Source organism: Etheostoma cragini, chromosome 22 (assembly GCF_013103735.1).
Source record: "Etheostoma cragini isolate CJK2018 chromosome 22, CSU_Ecrag_1.0, whole genome shotgun sequence".
Classification (NCBI taxonomy): Eukaryota; Metazoa; Chordata; class Actinopteri; order Perciformes; family Percidae; genus Etheostoma; species Etheostoma cragini.
In genome coordinates this window covers 12,060,006-12,082,799 of record NC_048428.1, presented here as the reverse complement: position 1 = coordinate 12,082,799, position 22,794 = coordinate 12,060,006, and the positions used below count along the sequence as shown (strand labels likewise).

At 40.5% G+C, this 22,794-nt stretch overlaps 1 protein-coding gene across 3 annotated transcripts; it reads left to right on the top strand.

Moving 5' to 3' along the window:
* Positions 1 to 2,626: 2,626 nt before the first annotated feature.
* crispld1a (cysteine-rich secretory protein LCCL domain containing 1a) lies at positions 2,627 to 18,077 on the top strand. 3 transcript variants are annotated; one of them, XM_034862557.1, is made up of 15 exons: positions 2,627 to 2,929; positions 3,497 to 3,856; positions 9,582 to 9,700; positions 11,838 to 11,970; positions 12,087 to 12,202; positions 12,406 to 12,506; positions 12,597 to 12,788; positions 13,466 to 13,526; positions 13,612 to 13,678; positions 13,856 to 13,986; positions 14,121 to 14,164; positions 14,279 to 14,351; positions 14,454 to 14,529; positions 14,626 to 14,759; positions 17,004 to 18,077. In XM_034862557.1, exons 2-15 carry the CDS (start codon positions 3,596 to 3,598, stop codon positions 17,053 to 17,055), a joined length of 1,560 nt encoding a protein of 519 aa, XP_034718448.1. In that variant the 5' UTR covers positions 2,627 to 2,929; positions 3,497 to 3,595; the 3' UTR covers positions 17,056 to 18,077. The 3 variants fall into 3 exon arrangements, with proteins under 3 accessions (XP_034718448.1, XP_034718450.1, XP_034718449.1); XM_034862559.1 differs by having other exon boundaries at positions 2,628 to 2,929; positions 3,518 to 3,856; XM_034862558.1 differs by having other exon boundaries at positions 2,628 to 2,929; positions 3,515 to 3,856.
* Positions 18,078 to 22,794: the final 4,717 nt, after the last annotated feature.

Below are 22,794 nucleotides of genomic sequence, written 5' to 3'. Positions count from 1 at the left end.
TACCACACTGTAAATCATAGAAATCCCTGGGCAGTTGGTAAATATTTCTCTTATCCACACAATTTTATTTCATAGTTGGGTTCAGAGACACACTCTTACAGTCAGTTTTTGTGTATTTCAGCCTTAACCTTAATGTAGCATAAGTCATTTCATATCCCAAGCCCATTAAACATATTTTGAGTGTTTAAAATAATAGTTTTATATATTGACTCATGTATTTAGCTTATGAAGGTGCTAATGCAGACACATTCACCCTGTCACTACTTTGCTGGCTTACTTCTCACTCTCTTACTGTCAAACAAAAACACACACACACACACACACACACACACACACACACACACACACACACACACACAAAACTATCACACTAACCATCTAAATGTAGAGCAGCATTAATTCTAAAGCAAATGAATGAGTGTTTTCGGCAGTGCTTCCCTCCTGGGAGTTATGGCGTTGCTATTTCAGCTGCGGTGTAAGGGGGGGGGGGGGTCTTCTGGGTCCAACCGCAGAGAGAGGGCCGCTGCTGGGGCTGTGGCCGAGGCCTCTGCTACTGACCCAGGGAGTAGACAGTAAACCCTGGGTTTATGGAAGTTCAGAATGCGGTGGGTCCTCAATGTGAGAGCTCTTGTATCACATTCTGTCCATATACAGTAAAAGGTTAGACAGCAGAGGTGCCCTGGAAGACAGGGTGTTAAATGCATCTATACATCTATAGTACATGCTGATCTGGTGCATCTTGTGCGGTGGCGGAATGAAACTGAAGTACTGGACCTTCATGTTTAGGTTGATTTCCGGTATTGTATGATACTTTACGGTTCTACTCTATCACATTTCTGGGGATGATATTTTAGTTATTATTGGACTACTTTTATCTAACAGATACTGGTTACTCTTTTAGATTTTACATAAAAAATTATGATGAGCTTATAAAATAAAAAAAACACTGATGCAGATTAATCCAGTGGTTCCAGACCTTTATGACTTGTGAGTCTTTACAAACAAACCAGCACATAATAATTTAGATATGTTCAAGCAATTCCACGAAAGAGACATTTCATAATAATAACAATAATAATAATAATAAAAATAATAGTAATAATAATAATAATAATAATAAATATTATCTCTGTTACAAAGTGCTTCCCAGAAAAACAGCAAATAAATCAAGAACAACAACAACAACACAAAATACAAAAAACAGAGGTGTTATAAAGCACCATATATACATATGCACTGTATGCATAACAAAACCGCAGCATATTACATTTTCATAAACACTTTCCTATAAAAGTGCATTCTAAGAAGCGATTTAAAAGATACTGTACTATTTGATACTAATACTAATGATTGATACTTACGTCTATTTTCAGTAGGTATAGTGTTCCAGAGGAAATGTCTAAGTTTGAATAGATATTTTTGTCATAGAATCTATTTTTTTCTTCTTCCATACAACATTTATGAATGTAGGACTTTTACTTGTAGTTGATTGGTACTTTGACTTAAATGATGAGTACTTCTTCCACAACTGACTAGATGAGTATTACAATGCAGATTGTTCTGAATAGTTTTAACATGTCCTGTTATTTGACCCCACAACCAATCCATGTCTTCTCCAGCTGCCAGTGGCCATGTTGAATCTTAATTGTTGTACAGATTATGAATTATACAAAACTCCATGACTGACAGAACGGCCATTTAGTCCCTGACTCACCTAATGGGTACAGGCTCATTTGGGCAAAACAAAACAAGGGGCTTTACTGAGAAAGACAGCCCAAAGGCACTGCAGGGCATATGGTTGGCCTTGCCAGTGTTTGGTTTATTATGTTTGTTAGGTCAAATACAAGAAGAGTGTGTCTCCCCATGTGGAAAGTAAGTCTGTGCAGGCAGCGAACACCAGGCCTGGTGATTCGCTACTGTTTCCACATATGCCACAGTTCCCAGTGAAAATGACCAGATGAAAAAAAAAGACAAAACCTGCCTGTTTCCAATATAGAATTTGTACTTTGTGTTTTAATCCCCCCAAGGAGTCACCTGTGAACAGTTAGATAGACTCAGGAGAATGGGGCAACTTATGCTGGCAGGCCCAACAGAGGAGGAAGATCTGGTTTAAATGTATGTATTTTTGACCAAAGCCAGTTACCAGGTAAAATGGCAACAGTTAGTCAACAGCCTTTACTGTAAGTTAATGTTCTGGGGATGAACCAGTGGCAATAAATGACAGAAATCATATACATATCATATCATTAGACTATTCAAAAGTTACTTCAGACACAAAAAAGGTTTGAAGATTTTAAAGCCATGTAAGATGAATAAGTGTAACAAGGTCACTGCAGCACTGTGATAGCTCTGGCAACGCAAGACTATAGTAACTGTTGAATCACTACTAAGTACAGTGAACAATAACAGTCTGCAGGAATATTACAGAAGTGGGTGTTCTTGATTGTAATACCGACTTTCCACACGATTTAGAGTTTAACTTGCACAATATTGGTGAAAGTAAATTCCTGCCTCTAGGCCTTTACACTGGGACCGCACACACGCACGAGCTCGGACGCGCACGGAGGTCTGCCATGACCGAGTGGGCAGTTTCCAACCTTTGGAGAGGCGTGGTCAGGGGCGGCACTCTCGAAGCGCAGCCAAGTTGAGGATAAAATGTGGATAAGTGATGCTTTAGCGGCTTTGATGCAAGATTCCCGAAAGAAGAAAGACCCGCTCTCTCTTTTCCCAAACGGAGTGAAGTTGCCACATCTCATCTTTTGATTTATGTCATATGGCAGCCAGCGACAGTCCCCGCCGCTCCACCTGAGCTCTGCAACTTAGCTACTTTGAAAGCGGACTTTTCTTCTTCTTCTTGCTGCATAAGTTTTCTCACAGCCATATCTCTGTCAGGATCTCAAGAAACGGGCTGCATTCCAAGTCATTAAAGGTAAATAATTTCCAAAGTCAACATTAAATCACACCACTCCATTTCTATTTCAATATGCACTTCTCTTCACGTTTTCCATCAGGTATTGGCACGTTACATCAGCTTCTGTCTGCATTGCAGCATGTCTACTAAAATGTTCAACTTAAGATATGTAAGCATACATATGCAGTAATGTGAATGCATTAGCTGTGTAGCATTCTGTGCACGTGACTACATGTATTACAGCTGTACTGCGTAATTTGATTTGAGATGCAGTATTTATTTTGAACAGCTCCCAAGCTGTCTGTCCTTTTATTTATGAAGCAAACAAGTTGTAAAATGTTAAAGAAAGTTCACCACTGGTAGTGATTTCTTAAATCCATACTTCACTAGTCATCCTCAGTCTGCCAGCTTTCCCCTAGTGAACTCCATGAGGTCACCCGTGACACTGCACCAAACCAAGTGTCTGCAAGCCAGTCCTCTGTCTATCTATATTAACCCACGTTATTCAGCAAATTTGATACAGAACACCAGTTGCAAACCCTCCAATAATCCTGTTTTGCTCTCTCCCTTCGGCTCCTTTGCCAGCTCACACTGTGGACAAAGAAGAGTGTCTCTCTGTGTCCTCATCCACCCTGCCTGAGTTTGAGAGAATCACAAGATCACTGTCTCCAGCACGTATCCAGGATGAGGCATGTAGCTCTGCGCTGGGGAAGGGGCGTGTCCCTGCTCCTGCTGCTCCAGATGGCCACTTCCATGGTGATGCTCCCAAACTCCACGGACTGGGGGCAGATTCTGGACAAGTATATGGAAGAGGAGGGGGACTGGTGGGAGGCCAAGCAGAGGGGGAAGAGGGCCATCACAGACAGTGATGCTCAGCTCCTCCTGGACCTTCACAACAAGCTCAGAGGCCAGGTTTACCCTCCGTCATCCAACATGGAGTACATGGTAGGTGGATGGAAGGAGAACGTTTTGTCCGATGAGATTGATTCCCATTAAGAAGTACGTTTATACTTCAAGCAGTTATATGTAATGAATGCGTTGACCCCATTCTGAACTCTCTAAAAGTCTTGCACACTTGTGGATCATATAGCTTAGTAAACTGACCCAGTCACCAGACCAGTTGGCACTTGTCCCTTTTGGCTCACACACGAACATGCCAGCATCTAAGCACCTTCACACATGAGCCCTTCCCCTCACACACACAAGTCTGTACCCATGTGACTTTGGTTGTTTTGTCAGCAGAAAAGAATTCCACCAAGTTGCCAATGATCACATTATTACTGCGTTTTTTTACTCATGCGAAGAGATTTGTTTGACTTTATCCTTTGGCCATCACATGTGTGTACAGTGCCAGATCACTTTTCACAGTGCAATTAGAATCAGAGCAAGGCACTGGGGCTTGTTTTACCAGCTGTCAACCCCCTACTAAACACACACACACACACACACACACACACACACACACGCACACACACACACACACACACACACACACACACACACACACACACACACACACCGCTCTTTCTGAAAGTCAATACTCCACAGACCTGGAACGTTTCCAAATGCACTACATGTGTAGGCACTGCTTGACCGCCACAGTACATTGCCACCAACAGTACTTAATAAGGTTAAAAATCAATACAGTCTGCAATAAGTAATGAGGTTTTATCATCCTTTCATCTTCACTTAAAGTGCTACAGAACAAAAGGCAGTATTATTCAGTGGTAAAGACAAATAAACAGTTCCTGCTGGGGGCAATTGCTGGACTGTGTAATTGTATAATTGAGAGGTTGGACTTGAGGACCCCTGTGTGTGTGCCTGTGTATATGTGCGTGTGTGTGTGTGTGTGTGTGTGTGTGTGTGTGTGTGAAAGCACCACTCTGCCTGGCAGGCTTCTGGTTGAGGCACACTGTAGTGGGGAAATGCTGAGCCAGCAGCACACAGCTCATTTTCTACTGTCTCCTGTTACATTTGGCTGTTTCTTTTTGCTTTTTTTTTTTTTAGCTCCAGGAGCACCCAGGGGTGAAATATAGATAGGCATGCAACAAGAGAATGTGAGATGGGAGACAGAGAGTTGAAGCTAGCAAGGACTATAGCAGGTAAATACAAATAGAAGTATAACAATGATAAAGGAGAGTTGCACATGAGAGGCAATGAGAGACAAATGGAGGGAGAATAAAAATGGGTGTCAAAAATAATTGAAAAGAAGATGGATGGATAAGAGTAAGGCAAGAGTAAAAGGCAGATGGAGAAATTTGGTAGGAGCACAAAGTAAAAAAGAGACAGTGACTTGAACGAATACTAGCTGAAATCTTATTTGCAGATCTGTAGATGTCAGTCTCTCTCAGGTGTTCAGGTCACATATGTACTGTAAAGTGGATTTTCAGAGCATATATTTTGAGAGGGGCTCCATATAGCTCAAATTTTCCTTGTGTCGGTGTTGAACTGCTGTCACCTTTCAGAAGCCTCACAGCGTCACTGTACTGGAACACTTCATGGACATGCTCTTGTGCTCTCACACACTCATGCATGCAGATGAACACACACACACACACACACACACACACACACACACACACACAGCCCATCAGCTTTGTTATTGTCTGCTATTGTATTAAACCATAACCCGGCGGACCCTCTGTGGCAATCATCACAGAGACTCAGAGATAACATCGATTTAAATCTCTCTTTCTTCCCCCCTTCATCTGTTTCCTTTTTTGCCCTCTCTCTTTCTCCGCCTCCATCTTTTTTATTCCTTTGGCTCCGTTCCCATTCTGTCATTATCCAACACAGAGGCCCAAAAAATTCCCTGAATAAGCATTCACACTCCGTAGCAATCCCCAAAGCTTCAATGCACCTCTGGTAGGCAGGACAACGGTTCAGCCTCTCACTCAAATGTTGACCCACAGGTATAAACAGAGAAGTGTCAGTGTTTGAAATGCTGCTAGACAAACAGATGACATCTTGGGAGAAAGGGCCGACCGACCTTGAGGTTTAACTTGGCTTTGCTGGGCTGAACTCAGGTCTGAATGGCTGTGATGTTAACAGTTACATTTAAAGCTGTATCGACAGTTTTCTGTCTGGGATGAGTCAGTTAAATTGTGCTGCAAGCGTAATCCATTTGAATTTCTTGTTTGATAATGTGGCCGACCAATCAGACAATAATTAAGTTCTAGACTAATAAGTTTGCCTTGAATTAACTTTATGATGTTTAATTATGGTAGGTGTACGTGTACGAGTCAAAACGCACCAGATCCGGATTTGGTGCGGAACAGCTGCGACCATGACCAACAGCTGAAGTCTCGAGGACCCACGAGATCTCGCAAATTAGAATAGAATAGAACAACAACAAAAAAAGTTTGTTTCCATCCAGAGGAATAGAGAAGAAACACTCTCTGCTGTGTTTTCAAGGTGTAGTGCAGGGAAATATGATTCGCCGTGAGCACGGTCTATTTTATTTAAAAAAATTAACCAGATGTTTTATTTGTTTTTGTGCTCAACTTCCTGCCCTATGCTATCTGCCGTGTGCTGAATTGCTACAGAGCTCTTTGGCGTTCAGCAAAAATAGTAGCTCTGCGTATCTGCTCTGGAAGGCTGCCGGAGCTGAGACGCAGCAGTTCCACAGTCAGTGGAAGTACACACATTGACTTTAATGGAAACCTAATGACTCCGCCGCCGTTCCGGAGCGGATCCGCAGCCGTTCCGCATCCTGGGGAATTTGGCGGTTATGCCAGAATATGCCTGGCAAAGGGCAAAGCTTGAAGGTAAAGAACAGCAGCAAAAAAACAATAGTATGAAAAATATGCTCACGTTCCAGTGAAGCCAAAAGCATAATACTATGTCACAAAGCTGGACATTGTCTGGCCCTTACCTGCACCGGCTTTACCCTGTCCAAGAATAGAACAGAAGAGGCAACTAGGCGCATCTGTGTGGGAATCCAATGTCCACGCTGAACCTGTTTGAAATTTTACTTCAGGGAACGTGGTCATAAATGTTTGCAGAGATGCAAAACACATGTAAATGAAATGATCAAATTCCAATGATCCTACAAATTTATGTGAAACTTTATGGCCAGTAGGACAATCTCCCAATATCAGACCCAATCAAAATAGCAGACTAAGCCAACCATTTAACTGTATGGCTCACTTATGGTGTCCATTAAGTGAGACAGCTTCCTGTTTAAGTCAAGCCTATTATAATTGGCTATGCTGTTCTGGTCAAACTATGTTACTGTGAAAACATAGAAGATAATGGCATTTGCTGGTTGACAAATTTCAGACAATGGTCAGCTCCAGGATCTCTGATGGGATTTTATGTGGGCTGGAATGCAAACACTATATACTCTATATTGCTGTGGGAAATGATAGTAGTAGTTTGGGCTGCCAATTTAACTATTGATCACTTTCCCTAGTCACTACTTTGCCTCCCTGTCTTCTATCACCTTCACTTTCTATAAGTCCTGTGTCATATATGTTTCTCTGCATGCACCATCCATTATTAACAGCAAATCTACACTTACACCTCTATACACTTTGGAATACAACCAGATGACCAAGGAAAACAAAGAAAACCTGGCCACAAATGAAGTGTTAAGTGAAATACACAACGTTGTGTGCACTTTGCTAAAAGACTTTAGCAGTGGAGGTGTTTTTCTTTACGGGCCTCAGCAGAAGTGCAGTCAGGTTGGGTGGTGGGTGAGGTGTTTTTGTGTGTGTGTGTGTGTGTGTGTGTGGGGGGGGGGGGGCTCCCCCGGTTTGATAAGGCGGATGTACTCTGCACCAGACCATATGCTTTCTTTGCATGTTTGAGGACGATGGAATGAGTTCCTCAGCTTGACACTGTAACAAGTGACAGAGATTTGGTCATTTTTGGCTTGCAACGTTCTGTAGTTGTGGCCAAAGCTAAAGGTTTTCAGACCCATTACTATCCATTAATGGTCAAAAACATTGTGCTGACCCCGCTCAAGCACAGAACGTCCAATGTGCTGTGGTTTGCAGATCGTTTGCCAGCTACCACAGCTCACTGAAATGTGTCCGCTCATCATCACTGTAAATATTGATTCTTTTTTCGTGCAAGGTCACTTGTTGAAAAAAAAAAAAGTATAACACGTTGAAAGAAATGTAAGGTTATAACTGAATTGCTTTTTTCTGCGGTCTTTCATTATTGATGATGACAATGCTTAAATCACTTTAATGTTTTTGTTTCAAAATCCTGAGCTAGTGTATTGGCAAAAAAGGGATAACCAGCGGAAAAAAACAAAACAGATATGACAATTACATTTACTAGCAGCTCTCTGCCAATAGAGGTTATTTCTGAGCAGAGATAGAGTTTCAGGTAAAACAAATTCTCTTTCCTGTTTTAGCGCTGGCTCTGTCAGTCATCATTTGGTCTTACTGTGCAAGACAGGCCACAGGCAACTCCAGATGAGGTTGCTGTAACACGAATATGTTCCCTCTTTGCAAGGGAAGAGATGAATGAAACATATACTCCACACCTCCGACAGGTTATTTGTTCAATATGCCAGTTATGTAACATTCCTACGAGGCATAGTGTTAAAATCTGACATAACACACTGTGTAATCATGGAAGAGTCAGCCAATATTACCTTGGCGTTGATAAAAAAAAAAAAAAAAATGTCCTCTCAACAGCTAGCTAGATTCCCAGAAAGAGCTGGTCAGAGTTAAGAGTTAATTTGCAGCGCTGCCAGACATCCTGTTGTTAGGTATGTGTGTGTTAGGGGAGTAATGCAGAGAACAGCAGTTGTTTCTGGTGGGACTGAAAGTGGGTGACGGACGATGGAGAAGGAGGCGGTGGTGGAAATTGGGGGAGTTATTTTAGTGTCTGGTATTGGATGAGATATCAGTGAGGGTAAGCTATGACTTCCAGGGCCCAATGTGTGAAATGTGGAAACTTCTGACACCTCCGCTAGTATACTAATGCTAATGCTAACGCACACAAACACACACATATGCATACACACACGCGCCAACTAATTGACTTTTTTGTAGAAACCTTTTAGATATCCCACACTGAAGGTGAAAGCGAAGGTGTGCAATTAAAGGAACAAACAGTGTACCTCAGAGGAGTTACAGCTGCTGGTGTTATTCTAACATTTTTTTCTGGTACAATGTAGGTCAGCAGAAAAAGAAAAGACACTCTTTGCATTCCCAAAAAAAACCCGAATGGGAAAAGGATCCCTTAGTATCCAACCAGAGCAAAACTTAACTAAGAGGCCAATTCAGAACAAGGTAAAGTGAAACAAAAGCTTGCAGCCAGACATCTCACCAGAGACATATGGAAGGTATTACTTAAGGAAAAACAGCTTTTGCATTTTTTGAATAACACCCGATGCTACGGGAAAACCCATCTGGGGAAAATCAGTTGAGCAGCAATAAGGGAGTCAAAAAGCTCTTTATACAACAGCAGCAACACATCAACACAGTGCTGCACATGTGTTTGAATACGACCCCACATCATTGACAACTGAACAAACCCTAAATGGCAGTGAATATCTCCAGTTTCACAGTAGCCGTTCAATGACCTGACATTGCGACATCTTATAGCCCATTAGAAGCAATATTTTAGCAGTTTTGGGTTGCCTTGGGTTGGTTTATTTCCACCTCTTATCAAATATAATGCTTGTTTTTCCAACGCCTCTCCTCTGCAGGTGTGGGACACAGAGTTGGAGCGTACAGCAGAGGAGTGGGCAGAGACCTGTCTATGGGAGCACGGACCAGCCAGTTTACTGCCACAGATTGGACAGAACCTGGGAGCACACTGGGGAAGGTAAACAATAATTCCTTATTCGCAGTTTCTGCATATACTGTAGATGTTAAGTCATCAAAGATTTAGGCAAAAACATTGTCTTCCTAAAATAATGTAAGTTTGTAACATTAAAGACACCAAGCAGCCCCTTGACATTTTTGTCATGTTTTGTCAACCCGTTCTCACTCCCGCTTGGTCAGTGGCCCTCAGGGTCACATACTGCCGCAAAGTCTGGCACGAGGGACTGCTGCTGGGATTAATTGAAGCTGCGGTTTTTGGTCAAATTTGTGGTAAAGTTGCGGTGATTGGTCAAAATTGCAAGTCACACCAAATTCATGGTGATTGGCTGAATTTGCGTGAATTGTTGCGACTGCGACATTGCGAAATCATGAATTGACTGAACGTGATATTACAAATTTACTAACATGAAAAAGTGTACCTGGAAAGGAACAAACTATATGGCTCACACAATTGTTTCTAGTAGTAAAAAATAGTCATTTAACTAGACTACTTTTGAGGTTATTTGAGTAAGCTTTAGTTTAGCACAACATTTAGCTAGCTTTTTTGACAAGGTTTACTTTAAGACCAATTTATCACCATAAAATCCATAAAACGCATTCGTTACACTCTCCATAAAACCATTTTTTCCATTTTTATAAATTTCTAGTTTTGTACGGATTAAAGAACAATATATCATTTGTCAATGAGCTTTAATTTATCACAACTGCTAGTTAGCTTGTTTGCCAAGTGCACTGTTTTACTGTTTTTCTGACCAATTTAACACCATAAAATACATTAAATCTTTAATTTAAACAGCATAAAACTGGACATTTTAACATTTCTATTTGTGTAGAGACTAAACAAACAATAGCCTATATTATAGGTAATTAGCTTGCATTAAATTAGCGCAACTAAAACTCCCAACACTAATTTAACACGGAGGACAATAATATTAATTTACTACATTTGTTACGAAGTGTTCATTTGTTTGCTCATTTGTTCACTTAGTCCCCCATAGAGCACCTGAAAACAGCAGTGCTTTACATAAGAGACTCTTCTACTCTTCGATCCACATACAGTAATCACATAACTTCACACTGAAGAGGTCTGCTTGATTCTAATCAGGTTAACTAGCAACACCTGGTGCCAAATCAGTGTCAAGCCTTGGTCACTGCAATTTATTCAGAAAGCAAAAATGTGCCAGCTAGAAGCTTAATAACAGCAGATGTGTTTACCAATTGTTGCAACTACAGATGGTAACTGTTGAATAGCTGACTTTACCTACTTCTTCTTCAGTCACCTTATCATAGCCAACGCTTAGACCGGAACAAAAACGAAAGACATCCAAAATAAACTCACAAGTAAAGTAATAGTAATAAAAGTTGTATTTAACCACAGAAAAACCAAAACATGTCAAACAAACAGATGGGAGGAATCTGTAAATCTTTCCATAGTGTAGGGAGTGGATGAATGAAAATGTGCTGCATTATACTGTAAAAACAAGGGCCAAGGAACCAAAAGCCACAACACAGCTGTATGTTGTGTGAGTAGATCTGCCCCCACAGGACTGACTGCTGCTCTGGCTTATATGCATGGGGCACTCCAGGCCCAGGTGTGTCTCATGTTGCTGATTATTCTCCAACTGCTGCTTGTTGCATGCATCTCTTTAGGTACCACCTGTATCTTGGAACACATTTTGATCATCAACTTCGTGGTTTTGTAAATAGTTTGCAGTAGCTCAGTCAGTGGGGAATTGGCTTGGTGACCGGAGGCTGGGCACTGCCGAGGTTCCCTTGAGCAAGCAACCCCCAACTGCTTGTGGCGTCTGTCCATGGGCAGCCCCTTCACTTTGACATCGTTCCATCAATGCATGTGTACAGGGCTTGTTTGTGTGTGTGTATGTGTGTGTGTGTGTGTGTGTGTGTGTGTGTGTGTGTGTAATTTGAAAAAGTAATTTACCCCAGGGATCAATAAAGCATGTATTTTCCCAGAACTGCTTTGTTTTCTACTGTTAAACTGTATATGTATCATATACGCATATAGGTTTTGTAATGTAGAAAACACCTGTGACGCATAATACCAACTTCCACACCAAATTAGCCAGTAGAAATGCCTTTTGGACCATTGTCATCAAAGGTACATTTACTCATCTCTTCAGGTACCGTCCACCTACGTTCCATGTGCAGGCCTGGTATGATGAAGTCAAAGACTACACCTTTCCCTACCCTCAGGAGTGTGACCCCTATTGCCCCTTCAGATGCTCTGGCCCAGTTTGTACTCATTATACACAGGTAGCTAGGTCTGGATCATACCATTTATTTACCATTTGTTCAGTTTAGACTTCACCCTTAAGTGATTGAAGACTTAATACTCATTTTTCATGGTCTGCCTTGTCGTTCTTTCACAGCTGGTATGGGCCACCAGCAGTCGGATTGGCTGTGCCATCAATATGTGTTACAACATGAATGTGTGGGGACAGATTTGGGCCAAAGCCGTCTATCTTGTCTGCAACTATTCACCAAAGTAAGCATATTTGTTTTTATGTTCTTACACAACTGCTTGACTGATAAACAGGTTGAAACATAATTTTTAATCATTTGCTGTTGAATTTTGGCTAAAGTTTAAAATGGTCACACACAACGGGGTCGGAAAGAAATATAGGTTATCAATTTTGCTTAAGTGTGTGTTCTGTTCAATAAGCCTTGCCTGTTATATAACCTGAACAGGGGAAACTGGTGGGGGCATTCACCTTACAAACATGGGACCCCATGCTCTGCCTGTCCTCCCAGCTATGGAGGAGGTTGCAAGGAGAACCTCTGCTACAAAGGTATGCGTGTGGAAAATAGAGAAAGACAGATTAAGGAAACCTGAGGGAAAATATGCTTAATATCTCCTTCTTTTGTGACTTTACTTGAAGATGACAGCTCTAACCCTCCACAAGAGGAAACAGAAGAAAACAACTTCATTGAGCCGGAGGCCCCCCGTTCTCCACAGAAGCCCCGGTCTAGGGCCTCCAAGCCCAAGACTCTCAGTCTCCCAGCCCCAGTCCCTACCAAGCCCCCCACAGAGAACCTGCAGAAGAATGAAGTAGTCAACACACAGCAGATGTGTAAGCTGCCATTTAACTGTTTATTCTGGATCTAGTTGCATCTCAAAATGGGGGATATGATTTAGGGTTGGTAGGTGCACAGAGTGGCAAGAAATATAGGACATGCTCTAAAAAGAATTTTTGGGGATGTCAAAACCAGATAATTTAGTCTTGAAAAAGCAATAAGGCCTTACAAGTGCAAAAAAAGGCCTTGACCGGAAATGTTTTTCTTGCAATTTATTTTAAATTACCTAAATGTTCTGTATCCTTTATCTGCCATCTCCCTGATTAACCCTGACAGTTTCTGAAGTGTACTTAATTTTGCAAGTCACTCTTTGGAACAAGGAGAGGAGATCTATTTTAGCATGATCCCCCTAGTGTGTGTTTTCTTTTGGCGGGATGAGAAGGGTTGAGAGGTGAAAGGGGCTTGGTGCGGTTTTTAAATGGCTTCCTCTTTGCAGTGAAATGGGCCTGTGCTTGTAAGCTGAGATGCTTCCTCTAGAATTACTGACCACCCTGAAACTTGTTGCAGGAATTCTTCTCTATATAGTACTTCTTGAAGCATCACAACAACAGTCCTCACTGGGTGTCGTTCAACTCAGGCTTCTAGAAACTAGTGGTCCACATCAGAGCAGCAACTTCATGCATGTTGGTTCCTGTACGAGCACTGAAAGGCCTTTATGTTTATGTATTTTCAGCTCAGCTTGTGACCTGTGACACTAAGCTTCGAGATCAGTGTAAAGGAACACCATGTAATAGGTACAATTAAGATGAAACATAACAATAAAAAACAAAATGGAGTATACAGTTAATTTCACCTAATTTTCCCCATATTACTCTACAGGTATGAGTGTCCAGCTGGGTGTCTAGATGCTACAGGAAAAGTAATTGGGACAGTATACTATGAAATGGTGAGCACACAAGTTGAGGTCCTCAGGCTTAGTATTCCAAATTATGAAGTTAACATTACACCAATTAACAGTTGTTTCCTGTCAAAGTGTTCTTGAAGTGCTACTTGCTTACAACTATGTCGATAAAAGGCCTTTAATGTAAATTATGTTGTCAAATGTAAAATATTCTATTTGCAGCAATCCAGTGTGTGCAGAGCTGGTCTACATGCTGGTGTCATAGATAATGACGGAGGATGGATGGATGTAACAAGACAAGGCAGAAAGGAGTTTTTCATTAAATCAAACAAGAATGGAGTCCAGTCTCTTGGGTGAGCCCATATTATTAGAAACATCACATCAGGAATGTATAATGATGATATTTATAAAATTTGATTGGTAAAATATACTCACAATAATTGAAAATAATCTAATCTTGTGTCAATGTTGTGTTTCCTCTTGACAGAAAATATCTGAGCGCTAATTCCTTCACAGTTTCCAAAGTAGCAGGTTAGTCTGACAATAATGTGACACTGTAATTATAGATTTGTAACATTTTGAATGAAGTGACTCATAATAAGCTGTGCTGCAACTATGTGTGTTGACTGTAATCTTTTCTTACAGTCAAAGCCATCACCTGTGAAACAACAGTTGCACAAATGTGTTCATACCAAAAACCTGCAAAACATTGTCCAAGGTATGAACCTGAGTTTAAGTCTGCCTGAATGCATAAGTTGAGTTGCCCGGCTTTATGTAAGTGCAAGTCATCATTACTCATGTCCAACCGTTCTATTTTTAGGTTATACTGTCCGAGAAACTGTTTAGAAGAGAATCCTCACATATCCAGAGTCATTGGTACCAGAATATACTCTGATGTAAGTCCCTGGTTTTAAAGCTAAATTCACCACCAGGCTCATCATTGTTTTTATGAGCATTTCTTACATTACCTTTTGTCTTGCATACCTATGTAGAAGTCCAGTATATGCCGAGCAGCGGTCCATGCTGGAGTAATCAAGAGTGACGTGGGTGGTTACATCGATGTGATGCCAGTGGACAAGCGGAAACACTACATTGCCTCATACCAAAATGGCATTTTCTCAGAGAGGTATGGAATGCCTAGTCCAGCCAAGCTGAAGTAATGGGCGTATTGGGCAAATTATCATGTGCAATTTGGATGGAAAATACACACTTCAAATTGTGCCAAGGAAATCTGTGCAACAAAAACTTTACATTTTCAGTAAAATTATCACTCATATTGTGACAGCACTCACAATAGTGGTATTGGTAGAAACAGTTAAATGAACCACAAAAGACTACGAAATACGACCAGGATGTAATTTAATTTCAATAAAAGAGAAAACACAGAAAATAAAAACAACGACAAAGAAAATATTAGTGGGTGTTGTATACTATCATAAAATCTATTGTTTAGGGAGATTACTGGTCATATAGTATTCTGTCTTACAACATGGTTGGAAAGTGAAGGGGTTAACTTCCTGGGGCTCAGAGAAAAGGAATGGGAATTTATTGGCTCTCATGTAGAGATAAATGTATCCACACTGCCCTCCCTTGTGAACCTAATCTTTTAAAGAGGCAGGCAGTTTCTTATACAGTACACATGGGAGGGCGAATAACATGCTTCCAGTTTAAAATACTTAATTGTTTGTCAATTAGTGCAGAGAAGAGGAGTGCATGTTAATGTAGGTCTGGGAGGGGTTTGTTTTTGGTAGTAAGTCAGAAAGGGCAATGAGCAGACAAGGGTTTAAATCTGAGTATAGCAGTTAAAATAAAGAAAACAAACCAAACATGAATGGAAAGCATATACATTGAGGAGGAGGGATCCTGCATCTAACACAAAGGGGATCAATATAAGGCTACATTTAAGACAGTTTTAGCTTAGTCCGACCCATTTGGTGGATACACTTAAGCTGGATAAGGTTGACAAAAATGCACATGGAAAAGGTATGAATTCCGTAAAAGACCTCTTTCCCTTATTTTTGTGAAAACATGCCTTTCAAAACTACTACTGTCTTACCAAAAATGGTGTGGAATGAATTGTGAAAATCAGTCCATACAGAATAGAGGCAACTTTTTGAGACCTTTATGATCTGAGCACGGTCTAGGTAGGTTCAGGTGGAATATTCTGGACTAGACGTATCACACCTGAAACATAAGGAGGGTTGTGCTTTGTGAGGGTTGAACAAGATAGAATATATGTAGCACATCACCCTCTACAGACATAGTAGCACATTTACAGGTTAACCCTTAACAATGTTACACTTTTTGGCAAAGGCAGCGCTAAACACGCTTATAGGATAAAGGATCTTAAGTAGGAAATTGCAGATTTACATATAAAGCACAGCATCGTCGACATAGAGGCACATCTTTGCATAATTTGCCCCACCAATTTACCATACCTTCTTTGAAGAGGAGGGGCAATAACCCAGTTTGTCGCCACTTGCTAACTCAGAGCAGGGAACAAGAGACCTCATTAGTTTGTGCGATGGCTATTGGAATGTTAAGAAGCTTAAACCAGGCAATGAAATACAGACACAATTCAAATCTATGCAAAGTGTAAACATGTACCTCTCTAGGAGTTCATACAGCTCATCTGCATTAACAAGAGTGAGAAGTATGACTTTTGGATTAGGAGACAATTTAACTTGTGATTGCCTAGGAAAGTACTTTGCTGATGCTAAATATAGTGAGAGCATGTGTTGGATCCATGCTGTACCACTTTGCAACAGCATTAAGGTCACAGTTCTGTAGCAGCCTTGGTTAAAAGCTTGAGTGACCCACATACTGTATAGTAGGTTCTACTTTTCTAGATATTCAATTGCACCAACTTGTTCTGTGGTCTGCAGAATGACTATTGTTAACGTGACCTGTGTAGAGGACAAACACACACACAGCCTCATTTATTCTAAGGCCTTCTCTCTCTATTTTTGTCCTCCCCCTGTCTTCCCTTGCCACTCTCCACCACATTTATCTTTGTCACTTTGCAGAGATGCCTGACATCTGTTAGTATATGCCCATCATTTATCTGTCTGCTTTAACTTCACAACATGTCTGCCTCTGTTGGAATAACACATGAAGACCCCCTGTGTTTTTGTAGAAAAAGGGTTCTTTATCTGTTTTCTCAGGGAGCCTGACCCTCTGTTTGTGTCCTATCTGTCGTTAAAGTGTCAGACAACACACTGACATGGACGTTTCTCCGGAAAAAAAGTCTATATGATTTTGTGTGAATATCATGTTAATGTCCCTCTCCAAAAGGCTCTGACGTGTTGTGTATCTAACACACGCCGCACCCAGCCTGACTCTTCTCTCTTCTTTCTCTCTTCCTCTGCAGCCTTCAAAACCCTCCTGGAGGGAAGGCGTTCCGGGTGTTTGCTGTGATTTGAGTGCCCAAGAGTGCCTGCTTCACCAAACAGAATGCCCACTTGAATGGGCGAAATCAAGCCCAGTTGTCAAACTCAATGACTGAAATGTTTCTTGCTTTGTTACATTCCAAGGGTTGGAGGTTGTCTCCATGACAGCGTAAACCTAGCAACAAAAACTTGAAACATACAAAATGGGAAACTGCCCGTCCTCACTCGCATTTAGTTCTCAATTTGTTATCTTTAGCAAGAAATTGTATTAACTGTAAATATCTCTGAATATTTAGTTGTGTATATTTGTAAATTGACTTGTTTTCTTTGTGCCATCACCTTGCCCTTCTAACAAATAGATGTGTATGGATAAAGATTATAGAAATCTTATGTTATAAAATGATAATGGCACTTAAGGATGAATATCATTTGTATTGTATTAAGTCTGGCACATTTTTACTGGTGCTCTGGAAAACGTTTGTGTCATAATTTGTAGTTTTTTAATGATTGGCAAACAAATTGTTACGCATTTATTTTTATATGATAATACTTTATATCAATATGATTTATAAAGGATGCTGCTATATGTTTTTTGTAATTGCCAGTGTGATGGATTTTTTATGTATGGTTATTTTTTTAGATAATGTGGTTTAGTTAAAACTCCCTGCAGGTCGGGAAGTACACTCATTCTTCAGAGTTGTCATTCTCCAAATACAACCTATGTGGCAGACTTCATTATGCATTGCATTTTACTGGATGTTGCTACCCCAAATATGTTTTCTGGTCATATATTTTCCTCTCCCTTTCACATTGAAAAACAGAAGCAATCCTATGCAACCTTTTTATTTCATACAGCATGTAGGGGAGTGGTGTTTTTTAATCACCATATATCTTTGCTCATATTTTTACCAGCGCTCAGCTTTCTTTCAAGCTGTAATCAATGTAATGGGCAATTAATTGTATTTTTTTCAGTGTTTTCTCTGTGCCTTTTATATATTTTCCTACCTCATGCTGTTAGGAAAAGTCTATTTTGCAATAAAATATTACAACCACCACAGTTCTTTCTCAGACAACCACTCAAAGTAAATGTAATATGCTTTTCCAAAGGCATTTTTACATTTTGATTATATACACTGATACATATACACTGCACACAGTTGATCGTATAATTCAATCAGGAGAGACATGTTGCAGATATGCAATTAAGTTTTATTGTACAGCTCAATAAAATGTACAAAGTCTTTGGCAATCAGACTTTATCGCTATGTGAATATTTCTTATATCTATATAGGGGTAGATATCAGACTTTATCGCTATGTGAATATTTCTTATATCTATATAGGGGTAGATATCAGACTTTATCGCTATGTCAATATTTCTTATATCTATATAGGGGTAGATAAGAGAACCATCAGACCCCCTGATGGAATCTAGACACCGGTGGTGGCAACGAAGGAGCCCAAAAACCAAACCGAAGGCGGCTCCGGACAGGTCGGCTGGAGTATATGACCGGAGGTGGAATGGGAGATGGAGGGTTGCATTCTTTGCCTGCAATGACAGCCGATAGAAAAGGGAGAAACAGATTTTTTTAAAGCAGGGTTATGACTGTGATTGGCCCTTTATTTTGTGTACGATTCTGATTGGTTTAGCAGTTAACGCCTCCAACAGGTGATTCGAGTTAGATAGAGCATTGAGTAAGAGTTAGGTCTTCCTCATAGAATTTACACTGAGATGTATTTCAATCAGGAGAGACTAGTTGCAGATAAGTGACAGTTAAACACAGCAGGATAAATTGTACATTTATTTGGATAAGAGCTGAATTAATTTCGGAGTGCATTGATTAAAAGTCAGATCTTCCTAAAAGAATTTACGCTGAACTACATTTGGCTTTTATATCATCATAATCAATACCGTTAAAATTAAACGTCTATGATGCTATGATACAACAGATGTTTGAAAACACGCATTATATCTGCTTTTGAGCCACTGACCCAAAAATTCCTTGAAATTTAGCTTTCAAAGAGACAAATGTGTTCTTTCAAACTGTTGTTGGCGTAGGATTTTCCGCTGTAAATCAGTGGTGGTTGTGGTAATAGGGCTGCGCTCCATTTTCATTTCTATTCTAAAAGATTTCTCACAAGAAACATGATCGTAACCCAGGTGCATGTTTACGTTTGCTGATTTATCACAACCTCAAACACCACCCTGCCTCAGACTCATTTCACCTCAAGCGTTAGTCAAAGATAATTGAGTATTTTGAAGTTGCAAACTTTGACAGAAAATGCTCTCTTCATAAATAGCTACACGTACATAACATGTCCTAAAATAATCATGTAACGTAACATTGAAACTTGGATGCCGTGTCCACAGAAGGCTTTTAGGGGTCCTGGAACAGTCCATCTACTATGGGTCATAATAGCTTCACATGCTAATACTATTCTGCCAATCTATTCTTAAACCTCACTGACAATGAGCATTTCACATTTGCTCTAACCCAAAGGAAAAGTGTGCAGAGCCAACGCTCATAGTACCTCAGAGGGTTACTGAAGTGGCCGGTTTTGTGGGTTGGATGAAGATTGAACCCAATCACCTAGACTTCCAAACTAACTGCTCCCTTTGAAGAAAAAGCCTGCCATACTGACGTCAAAGCATCACAGGATGGGGTACCCCCATCCGCAATATCCATACTGGTTATTTATTGAAACCTTGGAAAGCGGAAGCGTTTCATTTTAAATGTCCCAGCTTTCCTCTTAGGGTCCTTCACCAGGGAGCAGAGTCGTCACTCCTCATTTGCTTCTGAGCAGCAATGGAGGGAAATGACCAATCCGTAATGGGTTCCACCATATCCATGTCAGACAGTGTCATGATCTGGAGGGCTGCAAGAAGTTGTGATTTATGCTGTCGGTCTTCGTTACCTACCAGAAAACTGCTGCTAAATCCGACATGATGGGTTTAAAACTGCCCTGCTCACACCAATGTGACACAATATATTGTAAATGCAATTATTTTAAATGGATTCCAACAAGTTTTATGGGTGTACATATGTGGGAAACAGAACCTCAATAATCTCAATCTGCATTGGCGGATTTACAGTAAATTGCACATGTGGGAGAAAACATGCTACATGCACACTGACCCTCACAACATATGGAAAAGAACTTATTGGGTTGTGAACCATGGGAAAAGGGAAATAACTGTGTGTGTGTGTGCACGTACGTGCGTGTGTGTGTGTGTGTACGAGGTTGACAACTTCTATTACACACAACATCATGTTCAGATATGTGGGCATGCTCACACATTTACTCATGCATTAATTTACGCTCTGACACTGCCTGTTTCCAGTAAACCCAATCATTTGTGATTGGCTGAGCTCTGCAGGAGAAGGGGCTGCAGAGTGATTGATAGGCAGTCCATGTGTGTCCAGGTCCTGTGAGAGAGAAGAGATGCATACATCAGACAGGTGTCAAAATTCACAGCAGGGTGTGGTGATAGGTGACGTTTAGAGGCTCTGAAGAATGAAAGGCAAGGGGATGATGAGGATAGTGAAAGGGAGAGAGTGGGCAAAGAGAAAAGGGCAGAGAGATAAGAGATAAGAAGGCTAGAGAAAACAGCATGAGGTTTTGATTCGCTTACACCTTCTTGGGCACGACGTCGGGATAGCATCTGCAGAATTTCTCATCTTCTCCTAACTTTAAAATTTTGTAAAAAAACAAACAATCAAACACGTATTAAGGAAATTCAGTAAGTAAAGTTTTACTGAGTAAAGTTTTGCAGGAGCAGTTTTCTGAGATGGCTGGACACTGTTAATAAAAACACAATGCTGCATGAATTCAAAATTAAGGAAGAGGTGCAACACATCAGTTGATGGTGATAGATTGTTGTGTGTCTTCATAAGCAACCCACCAGACAGACAAGGGCGTATTAGGGGCAAACTGACAGAGCGACAGCCACAGGCCCATTAGGACCAAGGAGACTGAGTGCCGTAAAGACAGATGGGATGAAAGACAAGCTTGCAGCTCGCAGGGTCTGCATGGTGCCACCAGTGTTTTCAGACTGTCGTTTAAAATAAGGAAGGCCATTAATAACCTCCTCACTGTGCTCTGCTCAGCTGCAGTCTGGCGCTACTTGCAAAGCTAAATGTGGCGCTGCATGGCAGCAGACTAGCAGACTGTGTCAAAGAGACCAAATACACCTGAGGAGAAGAAAAGAGAGAATGGCAAGCAGGCAGAGTTTAAATGTGCTTCTGCTATATTATACATATACATACACACATACATATATGTGTAAATATATATATATACATATATATATATATATATATATATATATATATATATATACATACATGTGTGTGTGTGTCTGTGTGTGTGTGTGTGTGTGTGTGTGTGTTTGGGTTTAATTGTATTTTTTCACTTGCTCACCTGTTTGTTTATGTGCTATGTCTGTGCCGCCTGTCCCACTATGGTTGGATGGGAATCAGATAGCAGTGATGCAGTCAGGGAAGCCGTCAGCACCGAGGTGAAAAGTTATGGTTGCCAGTGGTAATGACTGTGTTGCTTCTTGTCAAACCTTTACTTTGGCAGATGAACAAAACATTAAATTTGACAGGGAGTGGGTTTTTTTCCCCTCGTGATCCAAAAATATTACATGTTCATAGCCACACTGTGAATGTGTTTTTACAGAGATGGAGTGGGTACTTTGTTGGAGAAAAAATAAGCTTTTCCTGAGTGGCAAGATGACTCATATAATTATTGAGTTATTTTAGGCCTCAGTGCTTTTAAAACAAACCTCAGACAAATCTTAGACATTTGATTTATAATAACCATTCATTACCAACTTGCTCTCCTGTGACCAACCCACCCAATGACTTGACTGAAATTGAAAAACTTGTTAAACTCAGTCAAATTGATGCTCGAAACCATTCATTGGGGAATTCTAGTGAAATACAACATATTATCAACTCAATCAGGGGCCAACAAGGGATAACTGAAGATTTGTGAAATCTTATGTATTCTTGCATGTGGAGGAAAAAAAAGAATTCTCAAAATGCAAATACATTTATTAATACATGGTTTTACAGAGGTGTGAACAGTTTGACCTTTAACTGTCAAACCAATGGTTACTGTCACGTGAATGTGCGAGTGGTGCACATTGAATCCTGGAACAGAATAGTGCCATCTGGAGAGTGCTGAAATAACAGCGGCTACACTATGTCAGCAACTCAGATTTGCCAATGCGTGGTTCCTGGTTAATTGCGAAAGACTGATCACATGCTCTTTTACCCCTTTTCTTCAGTCGGACACAAATAAATGAGGCTTTCTAAGAGAAAAGGCTCCTTTGTTTTATAGGAAATTCAAAAAAAAAAATCCAAGCTTTCTGAGATTTTGATGACAGGCATGTGTAGGAGTAGAAAACCCAATCAAGAACATCTGGAAAAGTTATTCCTTCTAGATTATGCTAAAATCAATCTCCAGTGCATCTCCATATTCACGCTAGTTGTCTCTCACTGTGTTCTTCCCTCTAGTACACAGGCATGTCTGTATGCTGAGGATGATAAACATTCATTCATCTTACTTCTGGCGTGACAGAATGCTGTATTGCCAAGAGGAGAAGAAAAATAAATACATTTTTAAAAACTGCACATAAGATGAACTTTTGTCAACAATTTGCACACATAGACACTAGCGCTCACATTTGTTATTGTATAAATGGTGAGTAAAGCAGTTTTATTCTCTGGATGCAGATGTGGGCCACATGTAAAAACCTTTTTCA